The 25,086-nt window shown below is 31.2% G+C and overlaps 2 protein-coding genes across 2 annotated transcripts; both read left to right on the top strand.

Moving 5' to 3' along the window:
* The first annotated feature begins 2,149 nt into the window (after positions 1-2,149).
* LOC133701064 (glyoxylase I 4-like) lies at positions 2,150-4,265 on the top strand. Its single transcript, XM_062124845.1, has 3 exons — positions 2,150-2,440; positions 2,546-2,651; positions 3,763-4,265. Exons 1-3 carry the CDS (start codon positions 2,298-2,300, stop codon positions 4,021-4,023), a joined length of 510 nt encoding a protein of 169 aa, XP_061980829.1. The 5' UTR covers positions 2,150-2,297; the 3' UTR covers positions 4,024-4,265.
* Positions 4,266-20,937: 16,672 nt separating this feature from the next.
* Positions 20,938-22,321, top strand: LOC133701925 (uncharacterized mitochondrial protein AtMg00810-like). The gene is made up of 2 exons (XM_062126125.1): positions 20,938-21,173; positions 21,472-22,321. The coding sequence occupies exons 1-2, from the start codon at positions 20,938-20,940 to the stop codon at positions 22,319-22,321; spliced, it is 1,086 nt and encodes a 361-aa protein (XP_061982109.1).
* The last annotated feature ends 2,765 nt before the right edge of the window (positions 22,322-25,086 follow it).

Genomic DNA, 25,086 nt, shown 5'->3' with positions numbered 1-25,086 from the left:
CACAAAACTTCACCTCCACCTCAAAAACAAACACCCTCTCAATTCAAACATCAAAGCAAATTTGGAGAAGTAACATTGTTATGAATTTCCTTAATTCATACATGTCAAGCTTGTCTTTTACTGCATAAAAACGCGTCCTCAATTTTGTTGCGAGAAAAATAGCGTTAGCTGAAAAATCAAAAAAGAAAACGAAGGTAACATAGATACTCGTCCTCGAGGAGGAAAACTCCAAAAGTTCCGTGTACTTAATTAAACCACAAGGATAAATTAACTTATTACTTTATATGATTTTCTTTCTATTTTCATGTGTTATATCTTGTTCGTAGATTTTTTTTTTTAAAAAAACTCCACATTTCATCAGTGTTTCTTACACTTCAATTACTGTTATTTATTTTTCTGCATTTTAGTCCCACCTATTATTGCTATTACTTTAGCTCTTGACACCAAAATCTGCATTTTGTTTATTGCTAAGACGCGGCAAACCAGCTGCTTTCTTTCTCATCTGTTATTTTTTGACGATATATATAAAATTCAGGGATTTAAACACAAAACAAATAAAATATAGGACTAAAATATCAAAATCTTAATAAACAAGGATAAAAATGAAAAAATCTTTAAGGACCAAAATTTCAAAGCACGTGCCTTATGTATGGTAAAAAGGAAAAAAATGTTGTTATTTATTTATTTATTTCAGTGTCAAATTCCATAAGTTTCCATTTGTTTTAAGAAATAAAATCTTATTATATTTAGTCAAATCAAGTATTCCCATGATGTTGAGATATTTTTTCAAAATTATGACAACTCTATCATGTCCAAATTTAAGTTAATATAATAAAATTATTATAAAACAGTTTTAAAATATAAAATCTCGAAGATAACAATTATAGTGTAAGTTTTTTCATTTTAAAAGTATTTTTAAATTAATTTTACTTAACTTTAGTTGGTATATATAAATTAATTTATATATATGTGTGTGTGTGTGTGTGTTATATATAGAAATTAATTTATATATATATATATATATATATATATATATAACATATTAAATATTTGTTAGTAATTTGCCCTTTCATTTAAAAAATTCTAGCTCCACACTGATTAAAAGCATGTTTGACAGTGTGGTTGCGAGTGCTTTTCAAATAACTTTTCGTGCCAAAATACATGTCAATGATGTTTTTTCATTTTTTAAAAATTATTTTTGACATCAGCACATCAAAACGATCTAAAACGTACAAATCATATTAAATTTTAGCAAAAGATAAAAAATTTCAAATTTTTTAGGAATACAGCCACAATCGCGTTCTCAAACACGTCCTAAATCATTATAAAAATTTCATATACATTGCTCTACAGACTTGTTTAAAAGTTTTATGATTGAAACACAATATTACTGTCATCCTATTACAAAGAATAATATTCTTGGCTAGATGGACAGCAACTTCCCAAAAGATTTAGTTTTCATTTATTTATATACCAAAAGAAAGGTTTTCGAAATTATCAGACGGTTATCGAGACAGTAGTCAAAGCACGAGACAAGTCTACACCATACCCATTCAACTCGCGCCACCCACGTGACACTCTCTAGAGGATAAATACGCCCTTTACGTGGAATGATGAAAAATCTCTACTTATAAAAAAGGTTACAAATTATTTCTCGTTAATCAATTACTAATATATATCTCACGGTCTAATTATATTTATTTTTTTCTATAGTGAGAATTGCAAGAATATCCATATATAGCTGTGTTAATTTATACAAATTCCACGTCACTCAAAATTACTCTCAAATAATTATTTTCTTTTTTTCTAAATTTACAGAGCTTTTATATATATATATATATATATATATATATATATATATATATATATATATATATATTCGTTTGGAGCGTGCGAGACTGCATGTTACGTGGGGAGCTGGTGGATCGTCGTGAATGGAAATTGAAGCGGGTAAAGGGTACATGCCCGTGAGCCAATAGAGTAGGTGAGGAACCTACTCAGCATGTAGACTCTGACGTGTCAGAATCATCCAAATCAAACACGTCGTTTACAGCGACACGTGGCGCGCATGAAGAGATCACTCCTCTGCCGTCCCCTGTGTTTTTTTTTCTATAAATTAAACCAAAAAATGATGTCCTCACACAAATCACAGCTGAAGTTGGCCGTGACTAGCTCGAATAACTCTTTGTAGAAGTCCTCCTAACCCTTCTTTGTTCTACTTATTCTATTTGATTCATTACTTTCTTTTTGTTCTTGGAGTTGTGCTGTTCAGCTCTTTTGAAACTGAATTTAGCAGTATGGGAAACCCACTTCATCTCAAGTCTTTGAACCACATCTCACTTCTGTGTAAATCACTTGAGGAATCCATTGATTTCTATGAGGATGTTCTTGGTTTCGTGCCGATAAGGAGGCCAGGATCTTTTAACTTTGATGGGGCATGGTAAGTAATTCCTTACATGGCCCTTGCAAACGTATAAGAAGATCACAAAAGCACCACTTTTTTTTGACGCTGTTCTTCTTTAAATCTGTTTAATTGTTCACTTAGGTTATTTGGTTATGGAATTGGAATTCATCTATTGCAGTCGGAAAATCCAGAAAAGATGCAGAAGAAAGGTAAAATTAATCCCAAGGACAATCATATCTCTTTCCAGGTAATTAATTAATTAATTAGAATGTCAATCATATTAAGCTCAACGTAGATCCTCATTAATTGTGTTTGTTTCTTGCGTATTGTTTGTTCTTTTTCTCCGTTCCGATTGACCCGTGGTTTTTTTTTTTAATATATTTCAAAATAAAAAAATATTTTGAAATATAACCTCATTCAATTTCAATGCGGGATTAAAGTGTTCGGTAACGTGATGGAGATGATTTTCATAATTTGCTTTTACATCAAAATTATTAAAATATATATATATATATATATATATATATATATATATATATATATATATATATATCAATCTCCGCACTAAAAAACAACAGGACAACCGCACTTCGACCCCTCACTTAGGTTGGTGGATGTTCAAACATCATATTGTCCGTCCATGATAGTACCGTGGTTCCAAAAGTGATGACGTCATTTGAGTGATAACGACAAAATTGCTGGTTTTTATGCAAAACAAAAAACAATTTTAAACAATTAAAAAATAAATAAGGGACACAATAGTTTTGTGCTGTCCCTGCAATGAGAAGGGGATCAATTACCTGGATAAAGCCATCAGATGAAGCAAACGCTAAGCATGCAATTATAATTTTGTTCATCACAATTTTGTAGTCTCGCTTTAACCATACATGAATCCGGAGGGTCATTCTGACACCCAATACATTATTTTTAATTTTTTTTCACCTTGTTCATAACAAGTATGGCTATACTTTGGTCTCTTCACTAAGCAATTGCATCACGTATAGTCAGATGGCAACAATTATTACCAAGAATGTTAAGATAATATTTGGTATCGACAGAGTTTTCAGTACTTGTGTCTGTGTTTCTCTTGTATGGATGGCCCATCACTATAGTTTGTCGAAGGCGATTCGGGTTTTGCCTAGTACTCTTTAGTTAGTCAGACGTTGGGACAGATAATACCTAACCTTGTCCTCATCCCATATTTGATTCCTGCTCATGGAAGATGGCTGTCGAGAATCCCAATATGTAGTCATTTCATCATTTAGTCAAGAAGTTATACTAAAACGTGTAGCTTTGTTTTGTTAAAAAGAAGAGACAGGCGTGGCAAATGTAAATGTGTTTGCTTGTGTCGTATACAGTGTGAGAGTATGGCAGCTGTGGAGAAGAAGTTGAAAGACATGGGAATTCAGCACGTTCGAGCTTTAGTGGAGGAAGGTGGGATCCAAGTTGAACAGCTGTTCTTCCATGACCCTGATGGATTTATGATTGAGATTTGCGATTGTGATAACCTCCCAGTGATCCCTTTGGCTGGCGAAATCGCACAATCATGTTCTTACTTGAACCTCGAAAGGATGCAGCAGCAGATGCAGCCAATGGTGCAGCAGGAGAGAGCAATCTAGTTGCTGCCATGTTATCAATCAATTGCACGAAGCTTCTGGGTCTGCGGTCTCTGTTCCGTGCACTTTTTTATAACTTATTTTCGTTGGTTAGTGACTAGTTCCTGCACATAAAATAAAACAAAGCATATGAGATCCCATGTGGAGATGATCATCTTGTTTCACTCTACTTAAATAACAAGAGAATCTAGCGAACTTTCTTGTATACAATTGTATTAATCTTCCAGATTGGATCTGTTGCGGAATTACTCATCCTTACTCATTGTTTTCCCTTCCTTCTAAAACTGATATAAAATCAATGTTTCTGGGCTGGCACAGCACAAGGGCCATGCCGTCCCTCTCTTTCTAAAACTGATAAAAGTTCAGTGTTCATGGACTGGTTTAGAAGACATCGCAGCACGAGGGGCATGCCACAGGTGCCTTAACTTTCTACTTTATGTTGGTGAATGGCGGCGGTTCCCTTCTCAGACGACAACACGCACCCACGCATTAATTTTAATTTTCTGGCTAGACTTTGAATCATTTCAATCCATTTTTTCTTCCCGTGAGCACAAGTAACTAGCTATTTTGACCAGAAAGATTCTTGCCTTGAGCCGTTCTGTGGGGGAGGTAAGAACGAAAAATCAACAATTTTTGCATAATTGGTCATTGATTTCTGTTTCTCCTACTCCTCCTAGAGTACTGGTAGCAGTGGAGCACCACTCCGCCTACAGATTGACCACAACCTTATCAATATTGTTTCTTGATTGGGTGTATCACTCTGGGTCTGAGCCTACTCAATCCTATTGGTCCATGCCCATTTAATTGTACGTCCATCCATTTACTCGATCCATAAAGTTTCCTATGGAGCTCGGCCCAACCTATTTCGGTGTACAAAATCTAACCTTTGGGTTTTTTTTTTTTTAAAAAACAAGGTTTATGAAAATTAATAGGCATCTTTATTAATTAAAAAAAAGTAATTTATTTGTAGTTCAATCAGATTCTTTTTATTCCAAGATCTTTCAATCTAGAACCTTTATTTATATATATATATTAAAAAAAATTTAATAACGCTTTTAAAACACAAAAACAAATAGGACTATATGTTTTAGGGGATCTATGAAAATTAAATGGCATCTTTATTAATTTTAAAAAAAGTAATTTATTTGTAGTTCAATCAATCAGATTCTTTTTATTCCAAGATCTTTCTCTTTTTATTTCAAGATCTTTCAATTTAGAACCTTTATTTATATATATATATATATTAAAAAAAATTTAACAGAGCTTTTAAAACACAAAAACAAATAGGACTATATGTCTTAGGGGGTCTTGGGGGTATGACGCAACCAAAATCTAATGAATTCTTCATTTTAGTTTTAAAACTTTCAATTTTTTTCTCTTAATCTATATACCCTAAACTTTAAGGCTTATTTTGAAGATTTTCCAAATTTTGCAGCTTTAGGAGTTTAATTATATTCGTTGTCATTATTATTTTATTTTATTTTTTAATGTATCCTAATAAAACTCAATCCCTTAGTTCCTAAAATGTTAGTTTTTCCTTAGGAATGAATGTATATTTTCAAATATACAATCATAATATTAGATAATACTTCAAAATATGATTTAATATTCTAAAGTTTTTTTATTTTAAAATTTACACTTACACTCTCTTGTGCTAATTTTAATTAGAAAAAATAATGAAAATAATGATACTTAAATCCATAATTATTTAATCATTAAAACTCTATGATAGTATATTAAAAAAAACCATTTCAATCCAAATACTGGTGTTATTAAGTGATTATATATTTCTCAGAAAAAAATAAAAGAAAGATATAATTAGATTTGGAATGAATTATTCAATAAATATAATTAGTTTCTACGAGAATTTAATCAAATCTTTTTGTTAAGTAAAACTAGGTTGCAATCTAAATTAGTTAACAAACACACAGGAGAGGCATGATTGGCCTAACAAAATTATATTAGGACTAATTTTACTTAATCCAAGGATTTGATTAAATCCCTATTTTATTGAGAGATTATGGATAATACTAGTTATTCGATTCGTGCTTTAACACGGTTTGGATAATAATTTTTTGGCAAAAAAATATGCAACTTTTTTAAATGTGTTCTTTTAATAAGAAAAACCATAATTATAAATCAAACGGCCTATGCATGCATTTAATTAAATAAATTGAGAACTATTTGTGTTAATAAATGCAAAATAAAAGTATTAATGTATCTTCTAGTTGCAGGTTTAATATTTTTTTTATCGCAAATGAATTAATGTGTATGTGTTATTAACATATTTTTTGACAGCAAGTAAACAAATATCATTGTAAATCAATAAGCCGATACTTACATATAATAAAATATAGTGAAGATAATATGTGTTAATAAAGACTTGTAAAATCTCAAGCTCATTTTTAATGTAGTAGAAGAATAAGACAATATTGCAATTGTTTTATTGTCGACACTTCATTTTCTTAGTCTTTGTTTAATAATTTTTTTTTAAAAAAGTTCAAAGATAAAAGTAAAAAGTGAATTACAAAAGAATAAAGATAAGAACAAAAATAATAATATAAATATGTCAAGTGTAGAATGATAAATATTTCAAGTGTAGAATGATAAATATTTTTTTTTTCAAAAACAAAAGTATAAAGAAAAAAACTAAAAAATAAAGATATGAAAAAAATAGTAATAAATAGGTCAGGGGTAAAATGATAAAAAAAATTAAGTATAAAGAAAGAGAGAACAAATTTAAGAATTGTTTTCTAAAACAAAAACTCAAAAATTACAAATTTACCACCGTCACAATAAAATATTAGAGAAAAATTTTTAAAAATAAAGATTTATCACCGCTATAATAAAAATTTCAAGGAGTGACCCTCCGAATCAATGGATTCCACAACAGATCACATGAATTTCATTGTCTTTTAACACTTGAATCAGAAACGGTAATTTGACTTTTGTTTGAACCAAACAAACCACTTCCTGCCCTTCGGCTGTTCCAAGTATCGTGGTTCCATTAATATTGGATTGAATCCGAAGGTTATTATTTCCAACGAAGCTTTGCTATGACTAAAACCTGGGTTGATCAAGGTGTGGCACCAAAATATATTGGAAAATGGAATGCATAGCACTCCACTGATCAGAGCGCCATTAAACGCTATGAACCTTTCTATGTGATTTTCGCAGACTGATTCTTCATCTTTGAAAGATAAAGATGTTTCATTGATCAAATCAATAGCCAAAATCACAAAAAATGGAGAGAAAAAAAGGGAAAGAAGCCGATTATTCATACAGAAGATATAAGTATACAAACTTTAGCACAGAAGAACTTCATACTCAATTGAGCAACTTTATTCTTCTGATGCATGCTTGCTTTCTAAAACATACGTGCACATGAGATCATTAAAGAGAGGAAACAAGTTACAACGCATAAAACAATACGAGATTAAACATAACCATGACATTACATAAACTCAAGGATTACGTACGATGGCAAATTAATCAGAGACCTCTTGCCAGCATCTGCTCATAATTCTCAATGGATTCAAGCCTCTGGATCATAAGTTGTTGCCTAAATTTCTTAATGAATGCCTCAGCGCTTGCATCTATGTCTAGAGATGGTTTGCTCGCTAGCTTGTTATGTGTTGCTTTATCCTCCACAACATGAGACCTCACCGCTGTTTTATCCTCTTTGGACCTGTGAACATCATTTCTCGCTTCAAAAGTTATTGAGCCCTGGTGTTGAGGAGGTATGGATCTGTTGCTCTTCATCTTGGCTTCTCTTCTCTGTTCCTTCTTTCCCCTGTCAATAACCACTATGATTTCCTATAGGCATTTCATGGCCATACGGTTTCATCTATATATTTATACATAGAGGAAGAAGCGTAGGAAGTGTGCAACTGTTAAATGCATGTGTTCACCAAAAAAATAAATAAATCCATGAGCCGATCGAAGTAAGAAGCTTCACCCTCGTGAGGGTAAAAGAGCATCTTGCTTGAGTGGTGGCTTCTTGGGTGTCACTGTATTCATATTTTATCACTGTACGTCTTAGCACTTGATTTACTGAATTTCCAAAATTTTGACTGTTTTCACCGAAACATTGTATAGTTCTGACAATTGTTTTTCTCATAGAAAATTAGAGGCAAGTGCCTTCGGAGTACTCGAAAGCATACGCAATATTCTATCATTTTATGACAATTTGTCATATTATCACCCATGATTAGGGAAAAAAAGAAGATAATTTAAGTTTTTCCAACATGATCCTGTATCGTAAACGAACTTCCAACAATATTCTTAATAAACACGCATTATGCCGTTTAAGGTTTTTTCACCCCTCCCTTTCCTGAGCAAAAGGAGGAGTTCCCCAAGGAACCTAGAACCGTATTTGTTGACCTAGCAGAAGGAATTCGCCTAATATTATATCGAATCACCCACACGCAAGCATGTGATAGGAAGAGGACTTTTCAAAGCAAACGTGCGGCTTAAAACGAGGGCCTGGGTCGAAAGTTGGCACCAGATACGCCTTTGTTGCCGAGACTGAGGACCATTACAGCTTTCACTAATACGAAGACCCACAAGTTTTATAAAGTTCATTGAATAATTGCATATTGTACTAAGATTAAAGTAGAAGAATATAAAACGATTATCTAAGCAACGTATAATTTATATGTGTATATTCAAAATATTAATTTAACAAAATTTAAAAATAAGTTAACTAGAAATTATATCATTCAAATTTAAAAGACAAATAAAAATATGAGAGTTAACTTGATGTTACTCAATTCACTCAATAAGTTCAAAACCAACATAAACAACTGATAAAAATATAATTTGATAAAAAAAATTTCAATGTGGTAATTTTTTTAAAAAGTATTGAGACGATAATAAATTGGATTGACTAGGGTTAACTCGAATTAAACTTTCAAATTCACAATCCAGATCATGAGATTATGATAACTCTAAATAAAACAAATCAAAACCAAATATGAAGCTAAATTCCTAATAAATTCATTGTTAAATGATAAAATTTGAAAAAATTTAATCTAAAAAAATGATACAATAAAACAACTCAAGTCTAATCGGGTTAACTCGCAAAACTCGTGACCTAAGCTACGAGACTAGAATAATTTTATAGAAAACAAACTAAAACAAATGACAAAGTGTAATTTATAATCAACCAATTATTAAAAATATTGAATGATGAAATTGAAAAAAAATCAATTAAAAAAAAATCGAGTCAACTAGGTTAATATGTCAAATTCATGATATAAGTCATGAGAATGAGATAACAACAAAAAATAAAAATAAATTACCATAAATAATTGAAATATTCTGGCTGAAATTTCTGGAATAAGTTGAAATTCTTAATAAAATAAAATCTATTCTAGTTTATTTTATTTTTTAAACTGAAATGAAATATACTGATCTTAATTAACATAATTAAATACCATCAAATAGACGAAATGATTAAGGATAGTGCTGCATGGCACATGTTTGACATTCATTGCACAACATGGTTACTTGTCACCCATATAGGTTCCTTCAAGCATACAGAAAGATGTCTCTCTTAAAAAATAAAATATAGAAAATAATTTTGTTTTGGAATCATATATAGTTGCGTGTCCATCAATCAGCTTAGATGATATATTATTTGTTTTTGTACCAAATAAATTAAGTATTTTTCATCTTCATAAAGACAAAAATCTTTTTATATTTGACTATATTAGAAGAAATAATAGAGTTTACAATTATCATCTCAAATAATAATCCTCTTTTTTTCTAAGAAAAAAAAAGAATCTCCATTATGATTTCATATATTAATGGCATTTAATTGCATGCGGCTTAATTAGAAATATTATTTAGCTAGGAGACTTTGCTATCATGAGGAGAGAAGATTCCTTACTCACTAAAGTCAACCATCATCTACAAAAGATTTTCATATGATGGGTTATGAAAATCTTAACTTTCCGGGAAAAGAATAGAGAAAGGGAAAAAAAGAGACAAGTAACTTTAAAACATTTCCTATTTCTTCAATGAAAATCCTCTCTCTATATCATCAAAGTGGTTAATCCCTTGCCACACCCCCCCCCCCCCCCCCTACAAAATAAAAGTTATCAAATGGTCGGCTCGTCCTACTTCTTCATTTTTAGACTGATACTTTTTCAACTAAAATCTTGTATGCTGGAAATTAATTTTTTTAAAAAATATATTTTTATTTTGAAAAATAATTTCTTTTGAAAATGATTTTTTTCAAAAGTTAATTATTTTATGATGTTTGATAGTATTATGAAAAATAAGTTGGAAAATATTTTCCAGTGTGTGACTATGTCATGGAAAATGAACTGAAAATGAACTGATTAATATTTTTTTCAAGTTTATTAAAATAATAAGAAACAAATCTTACAAATTAAAAAATTGAGTGGGAATGAAATTGAAAAAAATAATCTAATTTTATAAATTATCTAAAATAAAATAAATATATTTGATTTATATATATTAATGGCATTTGACTGCATGCAACTTAAAAACAATATTTAGCTAGGAGACTTTGCTATCACAAGAAGAGAAGATTCCTAACTCACAAAAGTCAACCATTATCTATAAAAGATTTTCATATGATGAGTTACGACAATCTTGACTTTCGAGGAAAAGAATACGGAGAAGGAAAAAAGAGCATAGTTTTGAAACTTGGCGTAGTCCGACAGGTCGACCCAGGATTCGGCTAATCGGAGGCTAGAATCAAACCAGGTTTAATAAAAAATAGGGGAAGTCACAACCCGATGTGACCCAGCTGACCCGGTGACCCGGTTGACGTGACAAAACCTGGTTGTAATCCATTGATAATTTTTTTTATTTTTTTTATCAAAACGATGTCGTTTTGATTATAAAAAACAATAGAGTTGACCTGGGTGACTTGATCAAAACCTGGTGACCCGGGCAACACCTGTTACCCGAGCCTTGGGTCGGGTCGACCACCGGACTAGGTTTCAAAACTCTGAAAAAGAGAGGGTAACTTCAGATTCTATTGGTGAGTGTTAAAAAGAGGCAAGTAACTTTAAAACATTTCTTATTTCTTCTAAGAAAATCCTCTTTCTATGTCATCAAAATGGTTCATCCCTTGCCACACCTGCCTATAAAATAAAAGTTATTATATGGCTGGCTTATCTTATTTCTTCCTTGGTACTTTTTGCTGGAAAGTAATTTTTCTTTCTAAAAGTGATTTCTTATTAAATGGTCGGCTCGTCCTATTTTTTTTGTTTCTAGACTAACACTTTTTCAACTAAGATCTCGTTTGTTTGTTTGCTAGAAAACTTTTATATATAAATGTACTCTCAAAGTGTTTTTTTGTTCAACTTGAGCCTCGATTGTCAATCAGGAATAAGAAAAATAGACAAACAAAAGGAGAGAAAAAAACACTTTGAGAGTAATGTTGATTTACATTTTAAGTACCACTTGAGCTTCTTGGGTCACATAGTTATTAAACTTTTTGCCTTTTATCAGCTTTTGCACCAAGGTCTTGACGAAGACTTTTTCCAAAGTATGAATGGAGAACTGTGGCAGTACTTCATCCTCATTTCCAAACTCCATAATCTTAGTTATCCTTTGACCTTTTCTTTCTCCAAGGTGTTTACATTCATTATAAAGAGTTTTTTTACCAAAATTTTCCTGTCTTTTATTAGGTTGCATCACCTATGCAACCTTTGGGAATGAAACCTTGATTAGAGGGATGGCCAAATCCTTTTTTTAGGCTCTCTTACCTAAAGTTTGGCCATTATCTTTTCTCTTCTCATTCCAGTAGCCTATCTATAATCTTTTTTTTAGGCTTATATCCAAGCCCGAATATCTAATCAACACATTTCATCTTTATTAGATTGATCATTTTCCAGCATTGTAATGTTTGGGTCATATTGAAATTAAATACCATGTTTTAGGAAACATTTAGCTGTCATCTTTGCTATTTCAAAGTTTTTTAGCTTTCTTAGTATAGTATTTTTAGGAATCCGCTCTATATTTACAATTTGAAAGCATGAATACTTTCATCCCTACAATCCTTTAATTTAATAAATGGTACCACCATATTTCTTGTCATGGAAATGGTTTCTCCAGCTTTGATTGTTATCAATATTCTATTTATGATATACTTCAAGCATTGATGTAATGATGAAGTTATTACCCCAGCCGTATGAATCCAAAGCCTTTCCCACAACATGCTACATGAAGGATGAGTGTTCATCACCTGTAGTGTAATAAAAAAACTTGTGGTCCCATATACAACTCTACTTTTAAAGTCTCTACTATCTGTCTTGGTGGGCCATTATATGCCTTTTCAATCATGGTATATGGTTTCATATGAGATACATTAATATGTATCTCTATGAGCATATATCTTGACAGCACATTAAGAGCCGAGCCATTGTCAATGAGCATTTTTCCAATGAGGCAATCTTTGCATTTGATAGTGATGTATAGGGGCTTATTATGTCTAGTTTCCTCGACATTCAGCTTATCTTTCATTAAATACAAGTAATTGGTTGCATGGATTTTCCTTACCAAATGTTCTGTGGTTTTCTACTCAATGTCCCAAGGTATATAAGTCTCATTCAGAACCTTTTGTATAACATTTCATTGAGGCTTAAAGCTGAGTATCAAAGACATGATAAAGATACTGGCCGAAGTTATTTTTAGTTAATCCACTATACAGTATTCATTATGCTTCATTAACTTTAGAAATTCACTCGCCTCTTCCTCAATTACAAGTTTGTTAACTTCAAGTTCCTTATCAAGGTCCATCACCTCTTAACCTTTAGCTTTTCTTTGCTTCTCTATCTTTTCAAGTGTAAAGCAATGACCACTTCGAGTCAACCTATTTATCTTAATTTTGAACAAAGAAACAGAAGTTTTGGTATTGATAATAATCAATGCATTTATCAAGGTCTTAATCCTTAACTCTCTCAAGGTCGAACATTCTTGCAACCTTTTAGTGAAACTCAATGCATTTATCAATGTGATGTCTTTTATTTTCAAGAAAATGATAATAATCACCTCTCTCCAGGTGATACTGAATGAACTTTTACAAAAATCCTAATTGTACCAATATACCATATAACTTCTTCATGGATACTTTTAGCACTTTTTATTTACTATCAACTTCCATTACACTCACTCCACTGTTACCTGCAATATGGCTAGGTAAATTATTCGAATTAACATTGGGTGAATCCTCAAAAGTTACCATCCCATTTTGATTAGTTCTAATAACCTTTTCTTGAAAGTGTTATAGGTTTAGTATCATTATTGGGATTGCCAACATAATATCCATAAGTCAATTTTGATGTATAACAGACAGAAAAAGGTGGTTGTAATGGTGGTATATGAATAAGAGCTTTATGCCTAATACTTATTAATTTGACATATAACTCCTTCAAGGGCATATGAAGAAGTGGTAGTTACTATAAGGTATTTCTTGTGTTTTATTTCTTGTGGTTGTTCTGGTTATTTAATTAACTATTTGATTGATTGGATTGGTTTGGGGCAAAGGGTTTGGCAAAGTTAATACTAATAATTTGAGAGGTAGGTATTTGAGAGCTATTGTATTTCTTGTTTTTGCCTTTATACCCACCTTCTAAGTTGTTCACATCATGTTATCTTTTCCACTAGCTCGACTATATGCCTAAACTTAATATCCTGTTTTATCCTCTCGATAATCCTCATAACATTATAGAAATGTTAAGCTGAGCTTCCCATTAAATGCTTATAATAAAAGGATTTGAAGGTATCAGCGAAAAACATCATCATTTCTTTTTATATCAATAGAGATTTGACATGTGTTGCTTTATCTTGCTATGTTTGCGCATATGCGCTTACTGACTCTTGACTTCCATTTTACATGGTCATTAAGATAGTTCTATTGAGGGCAATTTCTAGATTGAATTTGTACTGCTTTAGAAGGGCTACCAAGTCAGGGACTTATCAATATTATATAGTCTCATATATAATCCTAGTATTTCTTAATCCTAGTATTATATAGTCTCATATATCAACTCAGGGTAGACCTTTTGAGACTATCTTAAAAGAAATAGATTAACATTTTATCACTATAGATCACTTCAACCATTTTATTATAGTATGATTGGAGATAGGTGTTTGGGCATTCTAGTCCAGTATACTTGATGAAGTCTGGCACTTTGAATTCCTTTGGTGCTATAATGTTTGGTACCAAGCACACTTCATTTACTCGTACAGGGTTAAATAGAACATTACCTTCAATTGTTCGTAATCTCTCTTCTAGACAATCCATTTATCATAGTTTATAGGATCAATAGATCTATCATTAGAGGGTCTTTCAACTATCAAATCTATAATGACCAGAGTTTGAGCCAGTTGGACAGGGGAAATAAAGGTGAAATGCTGCTTAGTTGCCGAATTTCCCCCAAGTTCTGAGGTGTATGAGGGATATGGGCTAGTGCTTCCATAAGAGGTTATGCAGACATTCCCTTCCCATTCCTAGACCTTAAAGCTTTCTTGAGCAGATTGGTCATTCAAGAAACTTTGTTCTTTATAGATTATAACTCTCTCTGATAATGTAATTCCAGGTGAGCCCTTTGTTCATTCTCCATTCTTTCTCTTTGTCGGGTGTAGTATATTTTAGGTGAGGGGCCTATGTTTCACAACTTATAATGGATATGATAATTTATAAGCAAATGCATGATTAAATGCATGAACATGATGTATATGTCAATGTATATTGGATATGGATTTAGCATTTTCAAGAATGACTGATGGCCACCACTTTGTTTGCATAATAGGTATGGATTTTGTAACATTTCTTGTCAGGAGTAATTTTGCCTAAGTCATTGCTTTAAATCATGTTTTTCAACAGATAAATTTTACACAAAAGATGGCTCAAAGCCTTTTTTATTAATAATATTAATAAGTCCATTACATTGTTTTTGGACAAGAAACTCAAGGAAGGAAAAGGAAAATTACACCAGTCTTTCTTTTCAACCATATCTCTAGCTGTAGTAGGAAAGCAAAGCAACGTTTCTTAATTTCCCAGAAAAATCAATCTCAGCTAAGTTTTTTCGGTAGCGAAGGATGTCTTTTCCCATCTTTTGAGCTTTGGCCCTAACAGTCCGAGTATGTTCGACAACTTTGTCTATATGCTCATCCATTTTAATCATCTTTTCTATGAGCAGCATGTTGCTTCGGTTTAAGGTATTGTTGTTGGTGTCGATATGATCTTTATGCTTTTCTAATGCTAACAACTTCTCGCTCAAATGCTTTACCTTTTCTTGTTCTTTATTGAGCTTCACTCTCAGCACCTTGATTTCATATTTCTTATTCATTAGATTTGCTTCAACAATCTCAACTTTCTTCCCTTTACCTTCAACCCTTGCTACCTCCTATGCTTCGACTAGTTGACTTTTCATCATTATATATTTCTTGTTTAGCTCCTCATATTTCTCAATTTTGTCTACCTTCTTTACTTGAACTTGTACAAATTTATCTTGATAATATTCTATGCTTCCTTGACAATCATTGAAGTCAGACCTCAATGCTTCAAGTTTGGAGCTACTTAATTTGCATTATGTCTTTCTCAGATTCTTCTTTTGCAGTCTTCTTTTTGCTCAATTGTAGCTCTAGTACTGTTATTCTTGCATCTCTGGATTGAACTTGCTTGTCTATAAATGCCTTCATTTTGTCTCCTTCCAGCATCATTGTTTTTAAAGTTGCTTTGTCTCTCTTGCTCTTGTTCAACTATATTTGGAGCTTTTTTACTTGCTCTCTCAACTCCTCCTCATTGTTGACCTTTTGTTTTTTAATCGGCTCTTCTATAACTTATGAAGGTCTAGCTTTAGAGTGTGACATCTTAGGAACAATGACTAAGGTCAAATCTCTCCATCTCGTATACTCTCCATCCCTCAAACTTTCAGTCTCCTTTATAATCATAACCAAATGCTTCCAATCTTATTTGATAATTTTTAGCACTTAATATGCAGACAGATCTTTGAATGACCAAGAAAATTGGGCAAGTCCAATAATTCTCGGGATGTATTGTATGCCCCTTAGTTGTCTTATTGTAAGGGTCATAACATAACTTACATTGCCAGTAATCCCGATTAAAGATACCCAGTGTCTTTGCTCACAACTCATCAACATATTTACTTTTGTGATCTACTAGGCTTTCCAATCAAAATTGTTATTAGGCAACTCTTACAGCTTCTCTATCCAACCTTGATCGCTTAATCTTCATCATTTTTTTTTCTTCTATCAACTTTAAAGGCCTTTGATTAAAGCACTAAAAAATATTAAAGATCAGTGTCTTCATTTTAATATGATTTGTTTAAATCATGTTAATATTCTATGTTAAAGAGTAATCAAAGGCCTAATAAAGTTGATTAAATTCTATATATTGGAGATTAAATTCCAATAAATATTTAACTTAAAAATGAGTAGATCTTACTTTTAATGTGGTTTTAAATATATCTATTTAATCATGTTCTTTAAACAAATTTCTAACAACAAGACGGTCCCAAGAACATTCAGAAATGTGGAAAATTTGGATTTGTCACTTGCTGAGGACTGTTCGAAGTTTGGTTCTCACTAGCAGCTGTTGGGGTCAACTTCTAGTTTGAAATCCAATTTATAGGACATGGTGAGAGCAATATTTAACTTATGCCTTTTGATGAATTTGACTCTGTTGGAATCATAGCTTTCTAGTTTCTCTTTTGAAGGAATTGTAAAGAAAAATATGATTTCAATTGTTCATTGCTCCAAAATGTTCCAAATGGTCTCTACTGTTGTATCTGCTGAAAGAAAATGTATTCTTTTTTCTTACTCTAGAAAAGTTCATGTCTGGAAATGAAAATTCTGGAGTTTCTAAATGTTGTTGTGCTGATGGTTTAAACGCGACTCGATGGTTCCCTTTTTATAGCATCAACAAAACTTCAAAGAAATCATGAGAAGAAGAGTACTATAATCAAACCCATATTTTCTCTCTGTATTCTATCATTGTCTCAACGAACAAGCAGTGAAGTGTTCTAGGTTTTCTATTATTTGCGGTGCCTTGACTTGTTTGTCTCGCATGAGTAAACCCTAACACTTGACTAATCAATAATGTTGTTAATGCTTAGCAAATCGATGTGGCACGACTCTATTTGTATTTTGTTTATGGATGATATGTAGCATTTGGTTACAACTAAACAAAAATAAAAAAGATGAGAAGATAAAAAAGATAGAGATGGAGCTCTATATGATGATTGTTGCGATGTCACGTTCGCACAAATTAATTACCCTAACTTAAAACACATAAGATAGTATAGAGCAAGCAAGGGGTCGATCCCACGAGGAAGTTTCAAGTTAGATTTTTATGTTGTACGCTATGTAATTGGGGGGATTTGGTTTGTGATTATCTAAACTATGACAACAATTAAACTAGCAAACAAAATCAATTAAAACCGAAACTTATCAAGAAAACAAACCTTGGTCGCAAGCATACATCCACCTACAGAAATCAGAACTGATCATGGAAACAAAACATCAATTTATATTCTGAATATTTATCTCTTCTTAACATTGGTTAGTTAACGGATCCGTCGTATAACTAACCCTAACCATCAAACAACCACAGTGTCCGCACTAGTAATTTAATTCAATGGCAGCCTTAAGAACTAGATAAGTTGATTAATCAAGAAAACATAACTGTCCGCAGTCTATGTTTGATTTGATTGAATGTTCTCCCTAAGATTAATAACGTAGATCTGCCACAATTATTAAACTCAGTTGCTTCACAAGTTCATATACCACAACTCCGGTTTTGATATCAAACTTAGCAATAGATTGTCTACAATAATAACTTAGAGTCCGCTCTAGCAATTAAAATAAACAATCATAGAAAAATAAGCATAGGAGAACAAACATATTCATCATATAAACTGAAAAGAAAAGGTAAAATAAATCTCACAGTTCTTGAAATCCGAAGGTTTCCGTGTCCTTGCAACCAAGAAAAAATGTTTAGCCTTGCATGTTTGTTGAACAACTAATCAAAAAGAAGGAAGAATGCATAATTTAGGGTTTCTTAGAGGAGGGGGCATTTTTCTCTTCTTGGCTGGCTGCCCCCCTTCTCTTCTCTCATTCTTTTTATATCCTAGGAAACCCTAAGTCTCTATTTTACAAAATAGTCCTCCATTAAGTAGACTGTTTACATTTAAGTACTTCAATAACTATTTTCCTAAAAAAGGAGAAATAGCCTTGCATGAAATCTTCAAGCTTTGACTTAGAGGAGCTAAATTGCTGAAATAAAAACTTGGATGTCGGTTTAGATGCTTCGAAATGTAATTTGGACTCGTTTCTTCACGAAATCTGTTTGCTGGCAGAATTCAGATGTCATCTTTGAAAATTCATATCTCCCTCATATAACATCGTTTTTGGCTGAAATTTGGAGAGTTGATAGAAATTTGAGTCCTAAATCCAAAAACATTGAGTTTGCATCAATTGGACTTCTGTAGCTCCAGATATTCAAGTTGGAATGACCGAAGGTAAACACTGACAGATTGCGAGATTTGACTTTGAAGGCTGCGATTTCCATGCTCTTCCTTATTTTATTTTCTTGCCTTAGATGTCCAGAAAGGTATGGATGTTAGCTTTTTAATGCCACTGGAATCACTTCATTTCAACCTCTAGAGCTCACGCTCTGCACAAAACATCGACCGAAGGTCAAATCTGCCAATTATCTCTAATTTACTTCTTTTTGCATCTTTCATTCAAAAATGCCTTCAAAACATAAAACAAAGAATATCAAGACATTTTATATATAAAAAATAGGCAAAACACTAGTTAAATATGGGTGAAACTATTGAATAATATGGTTGCATCAATGATGATATACAAGATAAAATGAATATTTTTATGAATATTTTTAGTTAATTTATACATAGTTGATGAAGGACATAGTAAACAAATATATCCTATAACCATCAAAATTATTAAATTTTTTATTTGAAAAGTTAAGATATTTCACAATGAATTTTTTTTTTCCTGAATGAATTTAAAATAGTAACTTCTTAACTTATCAAAATTATTTTAATTTTCTTTTTGTAATCATCATAAAAAAGATAATTCATTGTTAATAAGATACTATAATTAAATTAAATTTTATTCAGTCATTAAATTATTATTTTTTTTAAAAATTAACAATAAAAAATAATTAAAGCAATGATAATTAAATAAAATATTTGATTAACACAAAGTTAAACTCTGACAAAATTAAAAATGTAAAACAATAATTTCATTATAAATACATTTTTTTAACATCATTTAATCATCAGTACTTCATCATTGGATCTAATTTCTTTGAAAACATAGCCAGTTTTTATTTCTCTATTTATATATCTTTTTAATTATTATATTAATTTTATTGTTGACTTGAGCCATAAGTTTGCTAACAAAAAGACCTAGATAGAAGTTGAATATCATTGTACAGGGTGAGTTGTCATCACATGCAAATTTTGTAGCTTCTTTGACAAGTTGGTGCTAATTTGCTTTTGAAAAAAAATGTTTTTTTATTTAAGTATTTTTTAATATTTTTAGATTATTTTAACATGTTAATATCAAAAAATAAATTTTAAAAATAAAAAAATATTATTTTAATATATTTTTAAATAAAAATTATTTTAAAAAATTATTTGCTATCAAAATATAAAATAGACTCGAAATTATTTTGATATACATAAAAAACATATAAGTTTACAAGCTTCATTTGAACTACATAGAGTTGGAAAAGTGATCGTTATGTTCTCTTCCACATTATCAACAACTAAAGTAAAATAGATACTTTTCTCTCTTTTTTTTTTTAAAAAAATTGATCACTGTTTTTTTGAAAAAACCAAATATTAATGTATCAATATATCTAAGGTTAAACGCAAAGCAAATGATGTTTATACAATGAAAGGCTCTTATTGATCATTAACTTAATTTGAAATTGACTGTATGAAACATGAGATTGATTAAGGTGTTTATCATATTTTTTTAGGGAAGATAATGTATATATATATATAGGTTTTGTATTATCTATATTTGAATCTAAAATAACTATTCAAATCTAATCCCAAATGATTATGGATTTTCGAAACCCAAACCCGACCTAATCGGTTTCGTGTATCCATAACAACTTAAACTCAAATCCAAATACTATAATTTGAAACTATTTAGTACTTAACTAGCTTTATACATATGTAGTTTTTTTAAAATTTAAGGTTATTTATTTGTTTTAGGCTGGGCCAAGTTCAGGTTGAGGAGATCAAAATCCATATCTAATCCAAAACTTGATTTTTTTTTTGTCTTTAAGTTCTACTCGAACCTGACCCGAACCAAATCTAGTCTAAAAATTCTCAACTCATTTGGGTTGGTTTGGATCGGTATCCATTTGATATGGGTAAACTAACCATCCCTAATGTTAGGGGTGTTAATGGAAATAGTTGGGTCAAGTTTAAACCTATAATTATATCTAATACAACTTCTGATATTTTACAAATTATAAATCCGATCCATTTTTTTTTAACTTAAGTGGGTTGGATATATCAAGTTAGGTTATATTTTTTATATGGATATCATAAATATTTATAAGTTGGCTTATATTACTAATTTTCATGGGTTGAGCTTAGTTAAAACTAAGAATTGAGCTCAATAAATTAGCTCAAAACCTATTATAAGTTCTAACAAATAATTTAGACTTAATATATCAATTGAATCAATTGACTAAAATAGAAGAATCAATTGCAAAACAAAGAAAGAACATATAATAACAAATTAAATTTGTTATTATAAGGTAAATGGGTGGGTCGAGTTTGAAGAGATATAGAGATACACTCTGTCAATCCTATTGGCCATATGCATTCTTCATCTCCTCTTGTTCAACACTCTGCATTAATGCCTCAGTCCGCCCCATACCAGGAGCCTCCTCCTAACCCTGTCATTCAGGATGCTTCAAAATTGTCTTCTCTGTCAATTGAGATCATCTCACATTCTGCTCCACGTCGAAGTCATCCTATGATCACACGGGCTCAAACAGGTTCATTAAAGCCTAAAGCTTTCTTTTCTTCCAAATATCAAATACCTGCATGCTTACTAGTTGATTTTGCCAACCAACCACAAGAGTCTCAGACGTATAAGCAAGCTCTCACTTATCCAAAATAACAGCAAGCCATGCAAGATGAAATTACTACTCTTTCCAGCAACAACACGTTGGACTTTGGTGCCTCGACGACCAGACATGAACCTAGTCAGCAGCAAATGAATGTTTAAAATTAAAACACGATCTGATGGCTCAATTGAACAATATAAAGCCCAAATAGTAGCTCGTTGTTTCACACAACTTCCTAGATTGGATTATGATGAAACCTTTAGTCCAGTGGTTAAACATGGTACCATCCAATTAATTCTCACACTTGGTTTGTCTCACAGCTGGTCAATTAAACAACTTGATGTCAGTAATGCTTTTCTCCATGGTGATTTACAAGAGCGTGTCTATTTATCTCAACCCCCTGGCTTTGAAGACTCATCTCATCCTTATCATGTTTGCCACCTGCATAAAGCTCTTTACGGTTTAAAACAGGCTCCTAGAGTGTGGTACATGAAGTTTAGTGCTTATATTCAGCAAATGGGTTTCCATCGATGTCTCTATGACCAATCCTTATTTTCTCATCATCAAGGTTCAGATATAATTGTGTTCTTAATTTATGTCGATGACATCCTTATAATAGGGAGCTCTCTTTCCAAAATCAAGAGCTTTATTGCTCATCTCTTTGCTGCTTTTCATATGAAGGATCTTGGAGATGTTCATTTCTTTTTAGGACTCCAAATCACACGTGATGAGTCAATCATCATTGTCACTCAGACTCGCTATCTACTTTCTCTGCTTCAGAAGTTTGGTCTGGCTGCTGCGAAACCAGTCTCCACTCCTATGGCCTCTTGTACGTCGTTGACTACTAATAAGGGAGCTCTCCTATTTGATCCATCCTATTATCGGCGCCTTGTTGGTTCACTTCAATATCTCACCTTAACACGCCCTGATATCTCCTATGTAGTCCATAATATTTGTCAGTTCATGCAACATCCTCGTGACACTCATCTCATTGTTGTTAAGCGTATATTTCGGTACCTCAAAGGTACTCTTAATATTGGTCTTGACTTTGTAAAAACTCCTCACATTGCACTTCGTGGTTTTTGTAATGCGGATTGGGCAGGTTCCAGGGATGATCGTCGTTCTACAACTGGCTTTGCTATTTATATGGGTGATAACCTGTTGTCCTAGGGAGCTAAAAAGCAAGCTACAGTGTTTCGTTCAACAGCGGAAGTTGAACATTGTGCTTTAGCCTCCACCACTGCTGAACTTATGTGGTTTATACACATCTCTATTTAAGATGAATACAGTACTAAAGAAAAGATAGGTTAGTTTTCATACAAAGTTAACTTAATTTTAAATTTTTGAACTATTCACCCCATTATAATATTTATTTATTTATTTATTTTTATTTCATTATCATTTATAATATTTATATTATCTTATATTTATATTATCTTATTCAGATTAGCTCAGAAAATATAAATATTATAGTTGTGCCAGTTTTTCGAAACACCCTTTATCTTATCTAATGCTCTATTTAAATTTTCAAATATTGAAGTGATATGTTTGGTGTCAGTATAAAAAGCTTGCAATTCATATCGACCACTTATATCTTGTGTTCGTGGGTATCTTTCTTGGCACATTCATTAAAGCTTTAGGTTTGGGCCTTCATTACACATCAGCCTATCATCTCCCAAACCATTCCTTTGCACAAAACAATATCATCCCAGCCCTATATCGACAATTGTTGGTGAACTACGAAAAAAAAATCCCAACTTAAGACGTTGTGGGTTCGAAAACTTTGCTTCAAGAAAGTGCAATTCAAAATTCTATTTCCAAACTATCTTCATGTTATATTTTATAAGGCAGCATTTGTTGTCCAAAATTAATTGATAATTAAATGATTAAACAATAAGTACATTTATTTTGTTTATAATTATGCAAAAATATAAGAACTTAGTAGTCTTGTAATTACATAAAACTAGCATATATTCTCAGAAAATATATAAACTTGCATAAGATATAGGAATACAATCTTAACATGCATGTATAGAAATTATATTGAAACAAAACTAGGTTAAAGTATTTAGTTGAAATTTTTATTGTTATTAAAGATTAATTTTTTATCCTTAAAACTTTATTACTCATCACTTGTGCAAAAGAGTAACTTCAACAACCTTACAAGACTTCGACAATATTATTTTATTTAAGTGCATTTTTAAATAATATCCAATGAACTAATAAAATATTACTTAGAATCTCTTTATAAGAATTGATATTAAGCTTTAGATTAGAAAAAAAAATTAAAAAAAGCAAAATAAGTGAAGAAAAAATTAAAAAATAGAGCATTGAAAATAAATTAAAAAACCAAAAGAGATGAAGAATACTGTCAAAATCTGCAGAGAATTTTGTCCAAAATAGAGTAGAAAAAACCAAATCAAAACACTTTTCTTCAACACCTTATTATAGAGGATTTTTGGAACACAAAAACTAATGGAATTCCTCCATTACCAGCTTTAATTACCCTCCATAAACATGAATTAAAACTCAACGTATTAGCAATTAATCAAATGTTTTTCTAAGCTAATAAAAAAAATGTTTAGGTCTACAAAAAAATCTTTTAAAAGAAAACTGATCAAATTCTATTATTTTTAGGCTAGATTAAATAAACTAGTGAGCTAGAAAAATATAATTATTTTTGTAGCTTAAAAACTTATTTTACAATGAACTCGAACTCAAACTCAAACTCAGATACCAGCTGAGCCAACCAACAAGTGCATGTATAAGTTTAAAATGAAAACTCACTTTACTTGGGTTCTCTTTCCTTTAAAATCTAGAATGCTATTTAGACCTGATTTTAACTTTTCACATTATCATTAAATAAACCACTATGAAAAATTGTTTATTTTCCATGTATTATAAAAGCTTTTAAATGGTTTTAAATTTCTCCAAAACATGTTTCTCTTTCACATATAATTTGCTTAAATTATGTCAATATTTTATGTTAAAGGGTTTATGGTGAAAATTAAATTTCAACAAAGTTTTCACAAAAAAAATAATTGAACTTCACTTTAACATTAATTTTTTATATATTTATTTTATCGTTTTGATGTATTAATATCAAAAATAAATTTTAAATAATAAAAAATATATATTATTTTAATATATTTTCAAATAAAAAAAACATTTTTAAAGTAAACTCTATCCTAATTACTTTCACAGGAAGCTGGGTATCTCCCCTACGGTAACTTGCCACACTAGGAGCGTGTTTGGCAGTGTGGTTGCGGATGCTTTTCAAATAGCTTTTCGTGCCGAAATGCATGTCAATGATGTTTTTTTCATTTTTTAAAAATTATTTTTGATATTAGCACACATCAAAACGATCCAAAAAGTACAAATCACATTTAATTTTAGCAAAAAAATTTCAAATTTTAATGAAACATAATTATAAACGCAATGTCAAACGATGCCTAGATCATCCCAGACCAGGTTGACAAGGGCCGACGCGGTTTTTCAAAAAGACGCCCCTTGTCTGGCAGCCCGTAAGAATTAAAAATCTACGGGCTGTTATACCGTCTCTACTGGAAAGGGAAACGAATTTTTTCAAAATTTATAATTTTTTAATGAAAAACAATGAGAAGATCAAACACAACCGAACTTCCCGTTAAGTTTTCAATTACATGTTATAGATATAAAATAAATATATATATTTAATAGTATTATAATTATGAATTAATGTTAAATAAATAATATAAACTAAAAGTACGATGAAGCTAATATTTTATGGCAGAAAAAAAAATTATGTTGATGATAAAAAAACTTAAAAACTGAATCTATAGTGTTTTGTGGGGAAAACTACAGTGTTTTCCCCAGTAAAATCAACAAAGATAATTTAAAAAAAAACCATGTAGGGAAATATTGTAGCATTCTAGAGTGTTTTGTGAGGAAAGTTA

Source organism: Populus nigra, chromosome 8, assembly GCF_951802175.1.
Source record: "Populus nigra chromosome 8, ddPopNigr1.1, whole genome shotgun sequence".
NCBI lineage: Eukaryota > Viridiplantae > Streptophyta > Magnoliopsida > Malpighiales > Salicaceae > Populus > Populus nigra.
The sequence above is the reverse complement of the archived record's forward strand: the minus strand, read 5'-3'. Positions and strand labels throughout refer to the sequence as shown.